A 21,048-nucleotide genomic window follows, 5' to 3' on the forward strand; every position below is an offset into this window, starting at 1 on the left:
TTCTGAAGGGCTTAGGTACTATACTAGAACGATGCTGTGAACATTTCAAGCTGTTGAAATGGTCGACTGCATAATTATTCTAGAAAAGTGGGTAAGCCAATCGGTAACAAACTATAGAACCAATTGTGCCATTGTTGAATAATATTTATGGTTTAAGTTATATAATATTAGAGAACCAATGAGTGATCACTGCGCGCCAGAAAAGTACGATAAAAGCATAAACAGGTGTGTGCCAATTGCTTCACAGCCATTTTGAAAGCAACGAGTAGCAATAAATTGAAATTGAAGACTTGTCTAGCTGTCACCACACATATCATGGTACTCTCTTATGCTATATCAAAAAGTCATTATCTCGCACTTTTTTATAGAATATTTCATTGTATACGCTTTTGCAATGTATATACCATAAATCGATCTTAACAACAAACTTATATGTGTTAGTTTTGTTTGTGGACAGCGAAGTTTGCTGCTTATTCGCCTACTCAATTCAAGGTTGACATTATTTTTGGGTGTTAAAACTATGTTCAAGCTACACGAAGTTATCGACAACTTCAAAATTACTACTAAAATCAGTCACCTTTGTGAAGAGATGCGCCTAACTTTTTGTTAGTTGCTAAGCTAAGCTTTTCTTTAGCTGATAACATCAAACAAGTTTTAAGTGGTTACATGGGTTTCGTCGAGCAAAACACGTCCTCTTTTCAATAATTTTTCTTTCATAAAAAAATTAAATATTTTATTAAAATTTTTATAATTTCGAAGATACATATTTGATAAAGATTTTGTTAAAATTTTAAAAGAAAATATTAAAAACTCGGTCATTACAACGTCATTTCCGGCAGTCGCTCGGAAAAACGGTGCTTCCGTGTTGACAGCAGAACTGCTGACAGGATCATCAAAAGAAAAAGAAAAAAAACGTGATTGCTCTAAGACCATTAACTAGATATTGGATGGAGAAAAAACAAATAAATATTTTTGGCAGACGTTTCTACAAAAGCATGCAAATTTTGGTGAACATTTCTCGAGGATTTTTTTTTTAAATAGTTGTAATTGAACAAAAAAAAAACTTGTAAATTAAATCCCAAAGACCTGTGTAAAATTTCATTAAGAGCGGTTGAGTAGTTCGTGAGAAATCTGGACAACCCTCTTTGAAAATACAGTTTCGAAAAAAACGCATTTAAGGTTTTAAGTGATTTTAAGCGACTATATAGCTGACCTCAAGCGCGCAAATTTTCAAAGCTGTATCTGCAAAACGATTACTGGTATCAACTTGAGAATTTAGGACAATATTCTAGAGATGTTATAGAATTAAGTAAGACAGTAAAAATAAATTTTTTTTTATAGCCGTGAAACCCATTTAACCCTTATGTTAGTAACCAACTTTACCGACGCCTTTCAGCCCACGATCTGAGTATTATTATTATTTTGTTTATTTTATTAAAAAAAAATTCTAAAAAAATTTTTTCTTCAAATATTAATAGTCAGTGACAATTTAAAAAAAACAACGTAGAATAAAAAAAAAAAAAAAAATTAACTCACAAATAGCTTTTTTTTAACGACGATTTGAGAGCTTAAAATGAAATATTGAATTTTTTTAAGCTATTCACACAAATACACCGCGGTGGGTACCCGGGTACCCGGTTACTAACATAAGGGTTAACCCCTGAAGCTACCAGTTATTGGTGAATGACAACTGTCATTAAAAGCAAAAATATTTTCAATGTTGGCTTAAACTAGAAGCGAATCCAAATCTCGCTGTTCTATATAATTTTAATGTCTTGATATTGTATCACTTAGCAACTGGCGTTAACTGACTTATTTTATAGCAATCTCTTTACTTGAACAACGACCAAAATGTGGATATACTTTATTATATGTAAGCCAATGTATACGCAATTTCAACTCTGTTGCACTAAAAAGTATACCTAATTGACCATAAGCCACTAAAAAGTATACCTAATTGACCATAAGCCACTTTACAGTAACAAAAACTACACAAAGTAATGCGTCTTGCGTAAGCGTGCTCTAGTTGATGCGCTAATTGCTGCACAACGACAGTTACACCCTTAAATAACAACTAATTGTCTGCAATATTTGAGTATAATGGCAAACAATTCAATTGAATACTTATTTGTAAATTAACTTTAATTGTAAATGAATTAATTTTTCGTGATTTCGTATGAATTGCGCACACGCACACATGCAAGCTTGCACACATGAAAAAAAAGATACAATCGTCTGCAGCACATCTTCAAAGCGGATGATGAACTCAAAAAACGCCCACAAAAGTTGCAACGTTGCGTTTGCATGATAACTGTAGCCAAAATTAATACAAAAACTCAAAATTTTGTTAGAAAAGTGTTAAAACGCGAATAACAGTCATAAGCTAATGAAGTGGCGCAGCTATGAAAGAGCGCGCTGATTGATTACAAGACGGTTACGCCTGTTAAAATTTGGCACGAACTCAAAAGGTGTTTTCGCACGCTTTGCACAATGCATTCGCTGACTTACACATCACTTTACGTGCAACTGTTGCTGTTGTTGGTGGTTTCGTTTCATTTTATAATTACAATTTTGGGTATTTAATTGCAGGCCAACTAGGCCAACATTGGCCCCAAACAGTGAATGAGTTAATTTCGATTTTTTTGATATTCGTTGTATAGAAAACGCAATGAACTTCAACAAATGCTATGCTGGCCAAATGGCTAAGTAGCCGCGCAGTCAAGTAGCCAAGTAGCCAAGTAGCCAAAAAGACGAATTGCCGAAAAGACAATTATGCCAATTGATGAAAGAGAAATCGTGAAATAATTGCGGAACAATATGAAAAATGCGCGGCCGCAAATTGCAAGCAAACAAACAAATGCAAATACAATAACAAAAGCTTACAAAATTAACAACAAACAAATGTTCAATAAATATGTGTGAAAATAGTGTTAACATGTGAAGTGAAAATCGTAACAGTAGTCGCTGTTGAAGTGAATTGTTGAATATTGGAGTGACGCTATCGCGCTAATAAATAACGTTGCCTTGAAACAACAAACAATTTCACAGTAATTATAACGAAAATGTATTGCGGTAAAGACTGCAGCTGCAGCTTGTGTCGCGAACTGCGCAATTACAAGCCCGCCAAGCCAACAAAACGGCCTGCGCCACGCCCACCCACTTCATTATTCGGACGCTTTAACGAAAATTTCATACTGCGTCGCCGCAGCACAAACAATTCCTTCAAGACATTCCAGCCACAGTCATTGAAATGCAGCGAAATGTTTCAGCAGCGCGTCGCCGCGACTACGCCGAACGTCTACTCTGAACAGCCATCACCGCATGCCGCGCCACAGCAACAGCAAGCAAATACTGCTGTGGCAACAGATGTGACACGCGGCAACAAACCGGCGGCGCCACCCAAACCCAATCACAAGGTTGTCATCTACTTCGGCGACTCGATTGCCAATCGCGGCAAACACAATGTGGGCGAGACGGCCAAGGACGTGGTGCAAGCCGCACAGCTGTTGGATGATACTGCGCCTAATGTAGTGGCGCCAAAGCAAGACAGCGCGGAGTGCTTAGGCTCGAAGTGTGTGAATGATGATGATTTGCCCTCCTACATCGAGAGCGTGCAGAATGGTGTGATTAACATCAAGATTGAAGGCAACTATCAGCGCGCCAGCGCCTTAGTGCAGACGGTAGCAAAACCAACGCTCGCCACGGTGCATGTGTTGGCTGAGGCGGAGCAGTTGGCTGGCGGCGTCGAGGACAATGCGAGCCAGCAGTCATGTGACTCGTGCGATTGGAGCTTTGTACAGGAGTGGCGCGCACGGTATGCTGTTCAAAAGTATATTTAAAAAATTTTTAAAATTTTCAATGTAATATTTTCCAAACAATTTAAATAATTTTACGCTTTGACTTCGCACCTCTTAGCAACAAATTACTCAAGAAATTGTTGATTTCAGTGCTTTGCGCCCAATAAATTTGAGTGCGCCTATTGCCGGCGCGTGTGTGTTTATTGCATGCAATAAATGCGGTGGCAAATGGGCTCATTTGTGGTTACGTATACGCCGCGTTTACTTGTGGCTATTATTTATGAGCAATTCGTTGGCCCAAATTTATTTGCTCTGCACCCCACAATTGTGCGCTTTATTGCAGCGTGTTGGTTTTGTTGTTGTGCATTCGCTTTGCAAATTTATGCATTTGAATGTCTCAATTTATCAAATTTTGCGGTAATTGTTGGTGGTGTTTTTGCGTTATTGCGATTATAAGGCAGCTCAGCTGCAGCCAGTTAATTAAGCTGTTCAAAGTATGGCTCGAGCAAAAAGCCGCGTTTGTTTCCCATATAAAATTTTACAGTTGCGCACAGCAAATTCAAATGGTTGGCGGTGCTGCCCAACGCTTTCCAAATTTATATTTTATCTTGTGTTATTGTTTTATTTGTATTTTGAGTTTGCATTCATTTAACCTTGTGACAGCTTGCATTGCCTTTATCGGCTTGATTATTTTTTTATTTATTCTTACTCTTTAACTTATTGTCTCAACTTTGAGGTCCCTTTTTGTTTATAAGCATTTTTTTAAATATTTTTTTTCATACGACTTTTGGTTGATATACTAACGATAGCCATTTCCACTGTGTTGGCGTCCTGTCAGCCGCTAAAAAATTTACCACATTTGTTCAATTGCAACGGTATAACGGCATTTTTACGGCGTATTAATTACAATTTTTTGTCGCTCATTTTATTATTTGCCATTTTTAGATTGGCCATAACAAATAACCGTGGCGTAGCGAATTTATGAAACGAACACTCCACTCCTATACTATTTGTTTTTTTTTTCTTTTTGGCAAATAAATTTCCTTTAACGGATTAAGACATTTTCAATATTATAAAAAATGGGCAGTCAATTGCAAGCACCAATATTATTACTAATGCTATTATGACTTTTTAAATTTTATTTGGTTTTTATATGAAATGAGCAACTTATATGTCTATTTGTTACTTTCAAAAAAAATTTTCTAACTTCCAGTATTTTGAGAGATGTTTCAAGCATTATCAATAAAATGTGCAGTAAACTATTTTGTTTGCTCTAAACGAATACATGTTACAAATATCATTCAAATCGCATATTAAAGCAGCTTTTTTAAAAAAACTCAACTACAGCGCCATCTGTTGGATAAAGTATATTCTACATAACTTGTCGATTATCATATCTCATATATGTCGCTAACAGGAGACACAGTCTATTGTAGTCGCTAAAAGATATTCATATTCATACTAAAAAGGTGCAGTATTCTAAGAGGAAGATCGGTGTATCGCAAGAATGCTTTTTGTTAGTATTTATCTGTTGTGGAAAAGTGAATTCTTCAAATATAGTATAAGCAAAAGCTTATTTCAAAGTTTTAATGATATATTTACTTTAAACTAGAGCTATCCAAATTTGTAGTAATGAAGTGTGCAATAGAAGCACTTTCTTTTCGGTATATTCGAAAATAATAAAGTAGATAGAGCGATATAGTGTAGTAAACGGATTGATTCTTACTCAATAACTTGTTCAAGATGAGTAGTCAGATGTAGGCGAGAAAAAGGTTGGTGCAAAATTTCACATCGATACCTCAAGAACTGAGAGACTAGTTCGCATATATACAGATAGACGGATGGACAGAAGCGCATGGCTAAATCGACTCAGCTCGTCATGGTGATCATTTATATATATATATATATTTTTTTTTATAGGATCTCTGAGGTTTGCTTTTGTATGTGACAATCATTGTGGCAAACTTAATATACCCTGTTCAGGGTATAATAAATAAAACTCTAGCTAAAGTCTACTTAAGCCATTTCAAGATTTCGTCATAGATATACAAGTACAAGACTTCGCGTGAGTCTCTTTACTAAATTTTTCTCACAGCGCCTTCTTAAAATTAGAACTAATAACTATTCTCTCTTAAATATTTAGTTTTGGTTTTAATAATTTGTTTATTGTCAGACTGCCTTTTAGAGAAAAAAGCTTGTGAAAATGAAAGCAATTAGTGGAGCTATAATTATAATTAATTATGATTTCAACACTTTCGGCAGCTAACTAAAAGTTTTTACTGCTACCATCAACAATGGAAAAATCGAAAATAAATATAACAAAATATAATAAATAAAAATAAAATTGGCAATGAACACATAACATTCAGCCAGCCAGCGCTCACTGCGCCAACTCAAATGTTTGTGTGTATGTGTGTTTGTGTTCGTTGATCGCGTTCGTGACGTCCGCTGTTGCAAACCGCTCTCAGCCAATTTGCGCTTTTTCAACTGCACACAAACTCCCTCCCTTTGTTACACATAATAATCAGACTGATGAAGATATTCACGCGATCGGCCGGCAAAGGCCTTCGTGCATGTGATCGCTGATTAGCATACACTTTTACTACTTCATTTGACAGCCAGCTTCCGTTTAATGGAAAAACTCAATGGCTGTTGCAAAATTTTGCTCAATGTACGTACGCCTTCAAGGTGAACTCAATTATGATTTATTTATGGATCTTACAGATTCGACGCACATAAACACTAGCTTATCTATAATATTCACAATAATTTTTTAAATGGCGTCTGCTTGTTTTTATCAAAGTCGTTAGTACACTAATTGGAAAAAGGCCCTGTCGCTTACATCACGCCACACTTTGACTTTGTACGGGAAAAGTAAGTGGTCCAAATTAGCGTTGGATTACTCAAACGTTTTAATTTATTTCAATCCTTGCTTTCGAATTCTCAAAAACACAAGGCCGAACATTGATAAGAAAAAAATCTCGTAATCGGTAAACATGTGCTAAATATGGGCCAGGCAGAATTTTTAGGTTAAAATCGGCATAAATGCATTTCACATTGTTTTGGCTTTGGCTGGGTCTGCTGCGAATTCAAGCCAAATTATTCATCAATGTGTTTCTGTCTTCATTGCGACTTGCAATGTCGTCTAAATGATATATAATTATGTTACTTACAAATAAAGACCTTTTCACAAACCTTTAATGAAACCGGAACGAACCCAGATTTATGCCCAAAACCGGCAATGCAACAGAACTCCCCAAAACTATTCGGTAAATGTTGTATACCAATTATAACAAGTAAGGAAGGGCTAAGTTCGGATGTAACCGAACATTTTATACTCTCGCAAAGTCAAATAGTATACTCGTTTGAGATTTCTTTGTGGATTGGCTGATATTTTCGGTAGAAGGTCTACTATAGGCACTGGGGTCCACATATTTAGTACTTAGGGGCTTAAACAGTTTTGGTTCGATTTAGACAATTTTTGGCCACAAGGTGGCATACTTTAATCGCATTATTCACGCAAAGTTTTATCCCGATACAGTCATTGTTGCCTTATTTGCATAGTGGAAAGTGAAAGAATCAGATGGAATTGAAAATGGTGTTATATGGGAAGTAGGCGTGGTTGTAGTCCGATTTTGCCCATTTTCGCACTATGACATAGAAACATGAAAAGAACGAATCAAGAATTTGGTTGAAATCGGTTAAGCAGATCTCAAGATATGATTTTCACCTAAAAGTGGGCTGTGCCACGTCCACTGTCTAATTTTGAACGCGATTCCTATAAAGTCATCTCATACCATCTCAGAGATAAAATTTAATGTCTCTGGCGTGTTTAGTGCTTGATTTATCGCGCTTTTAGTAGTTTTTAACAGTACCGTTATATGGGGAGTGGGCGGAGATGCCACCCGATTTCAACTATTTTCACACCGTCAATAGAAGTGCTAAAAACATTTGCTTCCAGTGAACTTTGTTATTATAGCATTAGCGGCTTAGGAGATATGCACATTAAACCTATTAGAGCCGGGACCACGTCCACTTAAAAAAAAATTTAACTGCAGATGCCCCTCCCTAATGTGATCCTGTGTACCAAATAACAGTCTTGTATCTTGCGGAGCTTAGTTATGGCAATTTATTTGTTTTTGATTAATGGCGTTTTGTGGGCGTGGCAGTGGTCCGATTACGCCCATCTGCAATACCAACCGTCTCACGGTACCAAGAAACATGTCTACCAAGTTTCATAAAGATATCTCAATTTTTACTCAAGTTAGAGCTTGCACGGACGGACGGACGGACAGACAGTCACCCGGATTTCAACTCGTCTCTTCATCCTGATCATTTATATATATATATATAACCCTATATCTAACTCGATTAGTTTTAGGTGATACAAACAACCGTTGGGTGAACAAAACTATTATACTCTGTAGCAACAGGTTGCGAGAGTATAAAAACAACAAGTAAGGACGGGCATTTTATACTTTAGCAACTTGCAGGGATAAAAGCAGAGGAAATACCTTCAGGTGTGTCAAAACTGTTAATAAAAAAAATTGCGAAATAATTCACCATTCATTATTCGACGAAATCTTGAATGGATTGCAATAAAATTTGTTATTTTTTTAAGTTATGTTAGTGGTCATAGCCTCAATTATTATTTTTATTCGGATCAACTAAAATTATATTAAAATTATCTTTAAATCAGTTTTATGTGTTATAAACTCAACCGAAGAGGTTAATTTAATATATTGAGTTGAAGTGAAAAACGTCAACCAGAGGACGGGAGTTCATTATATTAGGGATATGAGATTCATACGATGGTTTACACCAAATCCTTAGATTAGCGTTAAATCATTGATATAATTTTGAAGAAAACTTGTCCACTTAATTCTATTAAAGTAAGCCACATTTTGATTAACCTAAACGTTTTAAAATCAGCTGGAAAGTTGGAAATCACTATACAGGGCATTTCGGGCGCAGAGAAAGGTTTAAGCTTGTTGCATTTAACTTTGACATTATTAAGGTATACTTGAGAACATATTTTCAAGCAATTTTATAAATAAATAACTCACACACTGACCGCCATATTCAGCATAAGGTTTGTAAAAACAACATAAATTATTTTATGTTTATATGTAGTATATGGAAATTGCATATTTCGTATACTAAATTCAAATTTTTTCGGCGTTAGACTACAATATTGTATATATATTAGGGTGGAGCGAAAAAAAATTTTTTTTTGCTTCACCTAAGATAAAAATTTGTAGATTATTAAAAAAAAAAATTTGTGGAAAAGAAAAAATAAGTAAAAAAAAATGTTTCCAAAAATTTTCTTTTTTTATAATCTACAAATTTTACCATCAGGCTAAGCAAAAAAAAAAACAATTTTTTTTTTCGTTCCACCCTTATATGCATATATATAGTATAATATATTGTAGTATAAGTTACGTTTTTTAACGTTATTGTACATACAGACCGATATATGCGGAATAAAGCCAAACGGAAGTTTGAAAATCTTCTTTTAGGTATATGGGAGATAGAGGTAGTATTGAACCACTTTTATCAATTTTTGCCATATTACCACACATTATTAACAGAAAAGGATGATCGCTGAGTTTCATTAAGGTACCCCACATACCATCACCAATATATAAAAAGTAAAGTCAAATAAAATCCTGATATTAGTTATATGGGGACTAGGTCAAGTTTTCATCCGATTTTATGTAATTTAAGCATGCACCGTTATCAGAAAAACTATTATTATTAAAATAATTTACATATTGGCTGTTGTTGCAACAACAACAACACTTATTGGTCGATATTTGCGGTATAAAGTCAACCGAAAGTGCGTAAATCTTTCTATTAGGTATATCGGGGCTAAGGGAAATTTGACCCCATTCAACTTATTATGACATACGGGCAAATTATTATCTGAAAAGGAGTGTTTCTCCGAATTTCAATAACATATCTCACAGATTAACCAATATTTTAGATAAAATGTTTGCTGTAGATACATGGGTGCACATATTCCGTAACTGGCGGCTTACACAGCTGTAGTCTGATTTTGAAAATTTTCACAAGGTCACAAGGTGGCCCACTTTAAACGCACTATTCGGGCAAAGTTTTATACCGATATATTCATTGGTGCTTGATTTGTCTATTGGGAAGAGATAGAACATAACAGATAGCATTTAAAATTATGTAATTATGTTATATGGGGAGTAGGCGTGGTTGTAATACCATTTTCGTACTGTAACATAGGCATCTCAAGATAATGTTATTTATCAAATTTGGTTGTAATCAATCGATCAAGTAGATGCCGAGATATGGGTTTTCCCCTAAAGGTGGTTAGCAGTTCTGACCCATTTCCTACCAAACAAAGGCTTATTCTTCAAGTTATTTAGTGCTAAACAATAAAAGTGTGCCAGCAGCTTCTCATGCAAAGAGATTCTTAGGCAGCAACATCAAAAACAAAAAAAATTTAGTTTAATTGTTTTATTATCTTCTTCTTCCACATTATTTGGACGGCAAAATATGTGCGATTTACAACAATGCAAGGCAAAGGCCAACAAACACAACAATTACAACAATTTATTGCCGCTTTATGTTTATTTGTTTGCGCGCATGCGCTACTGAGCTTTGTATTCAAATCTTTCTGCTATTGTTAGTTTCCGTTTGGCGCTTTGTTGGCGTGGCTACTACAGCTTTTCAAATGCAAATAAGGCGCTGATGCCTACAACAATAACAAGAACAATAAATGACATAATTTTGTTTTCATTGTCAGCAACATTGAGCGCGTCCGGCCGCGTTGGTGAACAGTTATGACATTTATCCAGGCAAACGCACACACACACACACAGCTTTTTATTCAATTTTGTTGGTGAACTTCGTGGTTTTCAACGATTCTTACAATAATTTTGCCGCTATTTATATTCTTATGCAAATTTCTATAATCTTTTGGTTCTTCTGCGCGCTCGAGCGCATAATGTTCAGTAAGGCGATTTGTTGAAGAATGAAAAATAAAGGGAAAGATTGGATTCAGCACATTTATAATTAAAAGCTGAATGCTCGTTCCAATTCTGAGTGGCCAAGAATTTGCGCTGCGGATTAGCGGTAATTGAGTGACAGCATTAACCCGGTGCCCAGTGGGGAGAACGCTGACGTCTAAGACAGCTTATAGAACTGACAGCCGTGCAGAGCTCAAAGCTGAAAGGCGAATATTAAATATGAAGAGAGAAAAGAAAGCGCTTAAAGTTTCCAATTTGTTGTTGAAGAACGTAAACTTTACTTTGAGTGTTGTTTTAATGGATTAATTTATTGTTGTTGCGCTTCTTGACATTTGACTTAGTCACTGGGCAGTTGTTGTAAACCATAAGCAGCTAAGCAGCTTAATTATGTGTAACTGTTTTGACGCGTTGAGGCACACTGGCAAGCAGGCAGTTTGCAAAGCATAGTAATGCAACGCTGCAGCTATCAGTTGTCACTTCTCACTTGAGAGTGATTTCACACATTTTGCTTAAGTGCGCACACAAAATCATATATTCCACTGTCTAATTAGTTTACACTCTTTCTCATTTACAGACCGACTGGCAACATGCGCGGCGACATGCCCGTGGTATTCAGCCCGCAACCAACAAATTCGCAACTACACTGCCCCGTCAGCTCGCCAACAACAACGGGCTTGCCACATCAAAACCAAATTAGCGTCGTGCCCTCATCGCCATCCACCGGTACCACAATGACTGCCACCTCCGCGCCGCTCAATACATCAAATGGTTTGAGTTCCTCCACTGGCCGCATACAAAGTCCCGCTGTGGCAACACCAGCGCCACGCATCTCCAAGGAGGTGGCGCAACGTTTTAATAGTGCCGTTTGTGGCGCGCCCAATATGGTGGTCAGCTCACAGACCGCGCACAGTATTGTGCCCAATACTACAATCAATATAAGAAACGTAAGCAGTCCACCTCAAGCGCCTAGTAAACCGGCGCCGCATCGCACCTTGGCGGCACCAGCACGGCTTACGGTGCAAAGTACGCCTATCAAATCGCAGCCGCCCATGTTGAGTGGCAATCTGTCACCACAGCAACCACAACCTCAACAGCCGGTCACAACACAACAAAAGTTCAGCAGCAACGACAAGCGTCCGCTGCCATTATCATTGGATTTGAGCAATTGCAGCATCGGCATACCAACATCTGATTCGACCTGTGCGAACGTGACTCCCAGTGGTGGAGGCTATCAGCGCAATACGCACGCAAAGGCAAGCGCGACTAGCACGCGCACACATCATCATGAATTTCGGGCGCTGCAACGCGTACAGGAGTGTCATAGCTCGTCGGATGAGAATCGCTCATCGGGTCATGCGAGTATGTCGGATACTGGAGGTCATGGCAGTTCCTCACCTGGTGGTGGAGTAGCATTAGGACCGTTACCGGAAGATCGACTTGCCGCCGCTGTCACTAACCGTAGTACGCGTTCTCGCACAAGCACAAATCATTCGCGTGCACGCCATCGTGCCACCCCAGCGACTAAGGCACCATGGAGCGGTAGTGGTTTGGAGGATATAAAATTGGCCATACAACAGCTGACAATGCGTTCGCAAACGAGCACGAGCACTTACAGCAGTCTCAGCGCCGGTTCGGAGAGCTCAGAACCCGCGCGCCGCTTAGGTCGCTACTCGTCGCTGGAAACAGTAAATACGAATGTGACAAACGCTGACGAGTTTGTCTGGGTGGACTCACATAATCGACTAGTAGAGTTACAACATCCACCATGGAGCCAACACTGTATAATGCGCGTAATACGAAATGGACGTTGCAAGGAGCAAGCAGAACGAGTTTCAGTGGACACCATTCCACGCTTAGGATACCTGCTGCAACGTGCATTGGTGCGTATTGCACGTGAGGTGCAGCGACTATCCGCCTGCTTAGGTCTGTGTTCAAAACAAGAAGTCGCAACCGCATACAAGATAGTGCTTTGTCCGGCACTGGCGGACTCTTGCATTAAGGCTTGTCTACGCGCCGCAGCAATGTTCGCTGTAACAGGTGACAGCACCTTAAAACAAAGCAAGTCAGCACGCGCTGGGCTTCAGCTACCCGTAGGACGCTTTCATCGTTGGATGGCCGACGCGCGTTTGGGGAAATTTATACACGAGTACGCGGCAGTATACCTATGTGCTGGGATGGAAAATCTTCTCGAGGAGTTATTGTTGCAAAGCTTTCCTGCAGATTCATCTAGCCAATTTACCACAGCAACACTGGATCAGTCTATTGCTCATTCCGGTGACCTGTGGGGTCTTCTACAGCCCTTCGCACACTTGAATGCAGGACGCATAGCATCAGGAGCACTCACTATGCCAAGGTGGGCAAGTCTGTCATCACTTGGCTCGGGCACTCAAAAGAGCGGCAGTTCGGGCGCCAATAGCAATGTCTCGCTGGAGCCTTGTCTGCTAACGACATGCGTCGGGAGCATAACTGAACTAAAAGACTTGACTTTGCGCGCTCAACAAAAGTTTCAACACACAGCTCTGTCTAATGCTGCGCTCTCCACACTGTTTTACTTCATGCGCTGCTCGCAATTAGAACACAGTGATTTTAGTGGCGCGCCTTCTAGCTCCAGCGGTAGCGCGGGCGGCAGCAGTCAAAATGTGCAAGAGCTATGCTATGAACGTGCATACGTGGTTTTGCCACCATTAGTGGAATGGTTGCGAGTTGCCTCGGCTCACGCGGAATATCGACACGCTGTCATGATAGATAAAGACGATATCATGCAAGCAGCGCGCCTACTTTTACCAGGTGTTGACTGTCCAATGCGACCGATTGGCCACGAAGAGGAGCTTCCTACAAAAAAGACACATTTCTCACACCCTGGTTCAACTACCCCCATAGCATTGAGCATTAGTGAAGATACCACAGAGTTGGGCAAACGCGCCACCATCACGCTTGCCTTTAAACTCATGCTTACTGCACGCGCTGAGTTAATGGCACAGGCGGCAAATTTATTGCCACCCACCACGCGTTATGACACACTGAATCACGCGGGATTGACAGCGCTTATGATCGCCGCAATACGCAATGACGAGGTGGCCATACAGGCGCTACTCGATGCCGGTTGTGATCCAAATGTGGAAGTGCCACCAGTCGGTCAACCGAACTTTCCTGGTGTACATCCAGATACGCAACATTGGACGGCAGTAACATTCGCCGCAAGTCGTGCCAATTACTTGGCTTTGCGTCTGCTACTGGAAAGGGGTGGCAAGGTTGAAGGTGGTGCACGACTAAGTGAAGAAAAACCAACGCTGACGCCACTGCAAGTGGCATGCGGATCTGGCAATGTCGAGGTCATTTCGCTGCTGCTAGCACATGGCGCCAACGCATTTCTCTCCACGCAACAGAAAGACACAATGTGCTTTGCGGGTGGCTCAGCTCAGCGGGGCTCTTATTGCGCCATCTCTGTGACCGCAGCGCATGGCCAGCGCGCTTGTCTCCGCAAACTACTCTCCCATCCAATGTCACCGGGAAGCAAAGACGTGCTTTCGCTCGAGGAAATGCTAGCTGAAGGTGAACCGGTAGGTAATGCGACGCGGGGTGCAGCATGCACGAGCAATGCGGGCGGTGACCGCATAAGCGCCGAGCTACCACTCACATTAAATAAGACACAAATCAAAAGTTTGCAGGAGGCAATGTATCACAGCGCCGAAAATAATCATTTGGGTGAGTAATTCTTAAGCAAGTTGGTTTTATCAAAACCGCTATCAATAACACTTCTCTCACAGATATTACAATAGAGCTGCGCACTTTGGGCGTACCCTGGACACTACACTGCTGGATGCACGCACTGGCGGCGGCGCACGAGTTGCGCTTGGATGCTGTTATCGACCAACTGCTGCAGGATTTCTTGCAAGTCTGTCCGGATGACTACAGCGCGCAGTTCGTGAGCGAGTGTTTACCGTTGCTCTTCAACATATTTCGCTATAGCAAAAATGAGGGCACAACACTGCTGCTAGCCGACATTTTCGCCACTTGCTTTGGCTGGGAGACCATCAAGCCAATAAAGGAGGCGCCAATGCAATCGGTGAACAGCTCGCGCATAGACCCCAAATTTGTCAATAATCCAGAATTGAGCGATGTCACATTTAGGTAAAAGTCAAACAGATATTCCGCTGGTTTGCTTACGTAACGGTGTCTGCTTTATACTTTCAGAGTGGAGGGCAAGATATTCTATGGACACAAAATAGTGCTTGTCACCGCCTCGCCGCGTTTCCAGAGCATGCTCAGCTCCAAGCTGAGCGATGGAAACACGCCCACAGTGCAGATCAACGACATTCGCTACCACATCTTCCAATTGGTCATGCACTATCTGTACAGCGGTGGTTGCGCCACATTGGAGGTTAGTAACGCTGATGTTTTGGAGCTGATGGCGGCGGCAAGCTTCTTCCAGCTGGAAGGTTTCTTGCGCTACACTGAATCACGCTGCTCTGAGATGATCGACATCGACAATGTGGTGGCCATGTACATACACGCGAAGGTAAGTGTCTAACGGTCATCAAATGACGCTTAACGAATAAATAATATGGCATTGAGTCTTTGCAGGTCTACAATGCCAACAAGCTACTCGAGTACTGCCAAGGTTTCTTGCTGCAGAACATGGTCGCACTTCTCACCTACGACGACTCCGTCAAGCGCTTGCTCTTCGCCAAAAAGATACCCAATCACGATGTGCTCTCCGGCCTACTGCACACGCTGCAACAACGCATCAAACAGCGCAAGCCCATGGGCGTGGGCAATTTCCGCCAGCAGCTCAGCTCGCCGCCACCAGGCACCGCAGGCGCTCATCTATTGAGCACAAGCATGGGCAATAACGTCGGTGGCAGTCTGGGTGCCGCCAAGAAATAGATGTGCACATTTGCACTGTATTATATTTTAATTTAAAGGACTTCAGATATTTTCAATGAATTTCTTCAGCGTTGCCAGCCTTGACTACTGACAAATGGAGTTTTGAGTTTAAAAAAATACAAAACGATTACAATATTGGTTTAGAAATATAGTAATATATACCTTTTACCTTTTAATGAACTAAACATATTTATATGTTCGTAGCTATAAACACCCTTTCAAATTATCGGTATTTTTTCTTCCACGAATACAATTCATACAATAATGCAAGTCGGCGCTTAAGCGGCACTTTTATTTAAATGTTTTTGTTTTTTCTTGCAATATATATATATGTATGTATAACCTTGTTTATAGTTTATGAGACATATACACTTTAGTTAATAGCCTTTCGTAGTAACCTTAAGTATTCGAAGTTGCTCTAGGCTGCCTAGATTGCTTGTACGTAGGCACGCTTGTAGTTTCTAGCGAAATTTAGATACAATATTGTATGTATGTATATTTAGTTTACCCGAAATTTTTATTAGAATTAATAAATTAAAATAATCCAGAAAAATGCCAATTATTATTTGAGTATTTAAAGCATTAAGTCGATTTAGCTTGCCGAACTTTCAAATCAGCTCTAAACCAAGCGTAACTAAGTTTTCACCAAAAACAGCGCCTAAAGGTATGCAACAGATATTGAACAACACATGCGATCGTGGTGAAAAGTCTTTTTATTCTCATTTGCAGCAAATTAAGAAGATGCTAAATTCAACTTAAAAAGAAACATAAAATAAAAGCAGAAACAAAAAGATCCGCATCTAAAGCGTACATTTCATAATTTATCTCTTAACCGAATTCGCATTTACATATGTTAACATCGGCTTAGCGCCTACACCTGCATAACTTGACTATTCCAAACGCTGCCCATAACGGGAACTTGCGAAACATGCGGAACATTCGAAACAGTCGAAACCTGTGGATCATTCGAAACATGCGGAACATTTGAAACATGCGGAACATTCGATTCTTGTGGTCTTGGCTTCTCCACCACGCGCGGCAGTTGGCTGTTCATCTTCGCCGCTGTCGAAATTTGCGGCATTATGTTATTGCCCTCGGGCACGAAGCCGCGATCGTCGGCATTATAATGCACCACCACCTCCTTGCCGTTGGCGTCGAAGTACGAGTAGCTGCCACTTATCTTCAGGTACTGATATTCAGTGCCTGGATTGATGACCACTGCGCTCTCCTGCCGAAAGGAGCCGTCCTCGCCGCGATAATGGAAGTTATAAGCGCCATCTGTGGATTGCTGCAGTCCCGCGTCCATAATGCCAATAACGGGTACGCGAGGTTCCATCTCTGTCACTACAACCGGGCCCATATTATCCATCGGTGGCGTCCGCAGCTCCATAATGGGCTCGGTAACCATTACCTGCTCATCGACGGGTGCGGCGCATGCAAGCGTCAGCAATGCTGTAAAACAGAACTGTGTAGAAAAACGTTTAAATTTTATGTTTCGAGTTATTATAAAATAATTCTGAAATATTTTGTAAGAAAACTTTACTGACGTATCGGAACATTTTCGAATTTCTCGCCTTGGATGTTGCTCGCTTGACTCTGGCTTAACAAATATGCTACAAAACTGAGTTTACACAATTTTTATACCCAATTTGCGGTGGAAGTAAAATACAAGGGTACGCGCATACATTTCTGCTGCATGATATGCAATAAGCTTTATTTTTAGCCACCATTTTGGCACTTTAAAGACTTATAATTGCGCTTAAATTCAGTTCTTGTTCAAGTCTTTAAATTGAATTGTGTTGTTTGGCCAAATTATGCACTGAGAGAAATGTGCAACAATTTCTTATATTATATAACATTTCGTTTTCAAATATCAGAAGACTGAATATCATTGAATTGTCGGAAGGAGGGCTAGAATTCTATTTTTACCATTCACTGATGTTTCTACACGAGCTATGATCCTCTTTACCGTTTTGGAACGGAAGCATCGTTAGTTGACTTTGTTGACAATAATTACATTTATGGTAAATGCGATTTAGATAGCTATTAAAACAACACCAGCAACAAAGAAATGAGAACCGACCTCACTTCATCTGTAGATGAAGCTGTTTCTGCTTATTAGAGTAGAGTAACAAAAATAGCTCCATCAAGCTAATTGAGGTAATATATCATTGCAAATTTCATTTGCATTGAAAAAAGACAAAAACTTAGCAAGTGCTGTTCGTTACACGTGTTACCAATCGCTTCCACTGACAAAGCTTCAAAAATCGCAAACAATTTGAGAAATGACGCTTCAGTGTGCCATAATTGACGCATCTTCACATCTTCTCGCAACACTGCCGAAGAGTCATATGCAATCAGCGTCAGCAACCGAACAAGTAGCAACAAAAACAATATCAGAGAAAAAAAAGGAAAACGAAGCACAAGAACAGGACGGCGCCGCGTTCAAGTACCATATGTTTGTGTGCTCATGTGGGTGTGTGTGTGTGTGTTACGGATTGCTGACTGATGGCAATATTATTTTCTCCATTTCTTCTGTTTAACCGCAGCTGGCGGAGTGAAGTGTCGGTGAACTGTCGACGGTGTGACTAAGGAAGGTAAGTGGAAGTGAAGTGTTGGCAGACGGAATTTGGTAAGATTTTGTTAAATTTATGTGGTTTTTGGTTTTGTTTTATTTATGCAAATGCAGTACGCAATTAAAAATAATATGGATTCTTAATGCACATAAATAATCCGCGAAATTGCCGCTGAGTGCCTTAGTGCCGTCCCTAAATAAAAGCGTCGAGCGGCGCGTTGTTTGCGCTTAGCGTTAACGCCGACGCGGCATCCCTACATAAAGCGGCAACTTTACGTCAAACTCTCACTTAAATTCGAAATTTAGTACAAAAAATGTTAAATGAATTTAATTCATTTCTTATTAACACTTACATACGTTTGTACAAGCATTTGCACGTCAAGAAATTTTTCAGCCAAGATAAAGAAACAATTTCTTCGTTTTCTTTAGCCAACCTCACTTCTTACTCTTAACGCGCTGTTAAAATCACATTTTTCAACGCTCAGCGTTGTCGCCGCGTTTATTTAGGTTTGCGCCACACAAAATATATGGCAATGAGGAATTTTCGACAGTAATTTACCGCTGCCGCTTTTATTTAGGAACGACAGTTACTCTTAAATGTGTAGCTAGCAGGTCACCTTAACCTTTCTTCCGTATTGAGAGAAATCTTCGGCGAAACAATGCATTTCTCTTATGACACGAAATTGTTTCAATGAAAACTGGCCCAGAACTATTACTGTGACCGGCAATGCAACACAAAATCTTGACAAAATTTGACTTGACAACTCTTATGCTGGAAACAGTCACCGACATTCCGCCCTTTCGTACTTACCGCCCTTATCAAACGAAATCTGTCAAAAGTTATGCCCGTCATCGTTATGCCCGTAGAAATCAGTTGTTTGGTCTTTGTTTTAATTTCAATAATGTTACCATTGCTCAACTTGTATACATGACACACATCTAGCTTTACAGTTACAATTTTTCATAATATAAAAGCTCAAAACTGAAATCCAACTACTAAAAATAGTTTACCTATTTATAAATAAATGTATTCGACTGTGATTTTGAGTTAGTTTAAGAATATTTCAAATATATTCAAGTTTATTTTTTAATTACTACAAAATATAGAGACTAGCAGCCATGCGTTGCAAGAGATTGCTCTCACACTCTCAGCTCACTTGTTTCTACGGCAAAAATCCAATTTTCGTGGATATCCTACCGTACGGTCTGTTGAAGCGGATGGTAGCAGCGGTACTGACTGTTCATTTACATTACGCTCTCATAAGATAGGCCCTATCAGCTGAACCGAGTCCACAGCTTTGCGTCGGTGACCGTTTCCAGCATAAGAATACCGATATGGTGCAGTATTTACAAATGCAGTTACTGAGAGCGCTAAGGTTGAATGCATAGCGAAGCGGTTAGAGTATTTTTACAAAAACTAATGTATGATGTATGAGTGTTTGTAATTGAAGTGTAGTTTTTGTGTATTAAAATAGTACGTGCAAATTTCTGGAAGTTTGCGCTTTAGTTTATTTACTTTTGCGTTCGAATTGATTAAATCATCGATTTCCTTTTCACGCCATTTTGAGCAAATACATAAATTCATATGAGATACTTCAGTCGGCAACAACAAATGCTGTAATTCTCCACATACTCGTACATGCATGTGTGCATGTTCATTTATGAGTATGTGTGTGTGTGTGTGTATGTGTGGCATATTTACGCCAGCCATTTCAGCAACTGAATACCATATATTCGCTCTGCTGCTATTGTTGTTTTGTTGCTGTGTGTTTTTTTTCTTTTCGGCATTGTTTATATAAAATAAAATTACTTGTGTTCGCCGCCCGCGCCCCTCCGCCATATTTATTTCCATCAGCGCTGCCTTCGATTTCCGTCTTTCTGCTGCCTTAAGATTTGGTTAGTCTATTTTTAGTCATCGAATAAAATGCGCAGCCCGCAGTTAGCGAGCCAAGCAACAAATGCCCGATCGATTCAGCATTACTTGCTGCCGCCTTCTCCGCTGTTGCGGCAGCTATTTTTGGCCTTACGCTTCGAAGGCTGCCCGATAAAACAATCATCGCTCCAGAAAGTCGCTCGCCTGCCAAATGTCGAGTGGTGAGCTTGGTGGTTGGGGTGCAGGGTGCAGAGCGCAACGTGCGTCAAGGGCATGCTTTGTAATTGTGTTGTATTACTAACGTTCAATACCGATCATAATATTTGAGTGTAGTAAATATTTTACATTTTGTTGTTGCTATTTCTGGTTGGCGGCGTGTTATTAACGTACCCCGCATAGCTCAGCGCCCTTGCGGCGGGCGTTTCCATTGCTATTCTTTTATTGCGCGTATTGAATAACAGCACCACCGGAAAGCGGTTGTGGCTTGTGGCAGGTAGATGGGGCCGCAAATGATTTGGGTGCAATTTCTTAATATCAATTATTTGATTACGCGTATAGCTCATATATGAATGTATAAAGTGTATATTTATAGAGGGGTGGATTTCTGGTTCTTACCTTTATAGTTTGAGCTAACATGTTGAGTCCATTGGAAATACTCGTACGAAGTGTGTTCAAAAAGAAACGGGAATTTTAAAACGAAAACTTTGCGAGTTTGGAAAATTCTTAATAATACTGCCTACTCCCATATTCGCCGAACGTGGCTCCGTGTAACTTATTGCTATTTCCAAACATAAAGTTAATATTAAAGGGCTGTCATTTTACAAGCAGCTGACATAAACAGCGCAGCGCTGCGCTGAAAGAACTAATGCTGCACTTAGTGACCGACACAAAACCGTAGACCGTATCAGCTGATAC

The 21,048-nt window shown here is 39.9% G+C and overlaps 2 protein-coding genes across 4 annotated transcripts in view; one reads left to right on the top strand and one right to left on the bottom strand.

The window, feature by feature from the left end:
- LOC106624799 (ankyrin repeat and BTB/POZ domain-containing protein 2) overlaps nucleotides 1-16,238 on the top strand; it is an 89,082-nt gene extending 72,844 nt beyond the window's left edge. For 2 of the 3 annotated variants that reach the window (XM_070111126.1, XM_070111127.1), the window contains 4 exons: nucleotides 11,373-14,503; nucleotides 14,566-14,929; nucleotides 14,993-15,317; nucleotides 15,383-16,238. In XM_070111126.1, coding sequence (XP_069967227.1) covers nucleotides 11,373-14,503; nucleotides 14,566-14,929; nucleotides 14,993-15,317; nucleotides 15,383-15,685 — 4,123 coding nt within the window. In that variant the 3' untranslated portion in view covers nucleotides 15,686-16,238. Of the gene's footprint in view, nucleotides 1-1,957; nucleotides 3,815-11,372; nucleotides 14,504-14,565; nucleotides 14,930-14,992; nucleotides 15,318-15,382 lie in introns of those variants that run through there. The other variant, XM_036360795.2, reaches the window with a different exon arrangement.
- A 142-nt stretch (nucleotides 16,239-16,380) lies between these two features.
- Cpr78E (Cuticular protein 78E) lies at nucleotides 16,381-17,338 on the bottom strand. Its single transcript, XM_014244572.3, has 2 exons — nucleotides 17,233-17,338; nucleotides 16,381-17,150 (listed from the first exon to the last, which is right to left on the bottom strand). Exons 1-2 carry the CDS (start codon nucleotides 17,242-17,244, stop codon nucleotides 16,557-16,559), a joined length of 606 nt encoding a protein of 201 aa, XP_014100047.2. The 5' UTR covers nucleotides 17,245-17,338; the 3' UTR covers nucleotides 16,381-16,556.
- Between the last annotated feature and the right edge of the window lie 3,710 nt (nucleotides 17,339-21,048).

The sequence above is a fragment of the Bactrocera oleae genome, chromosome 6 (genome assembly GCF_042242935.1).
Source record: "Bactrocera oleae isolate idBacOlea1 chromosome 6, idBacOlea1, whole genome shotgun sequence".
Lineage (NCBI taxonomy): Eukaryota > Metazoa > Arthropoda > Insecta > Diptera > Tephritidae > Bactrocera > Bactrocera oleae.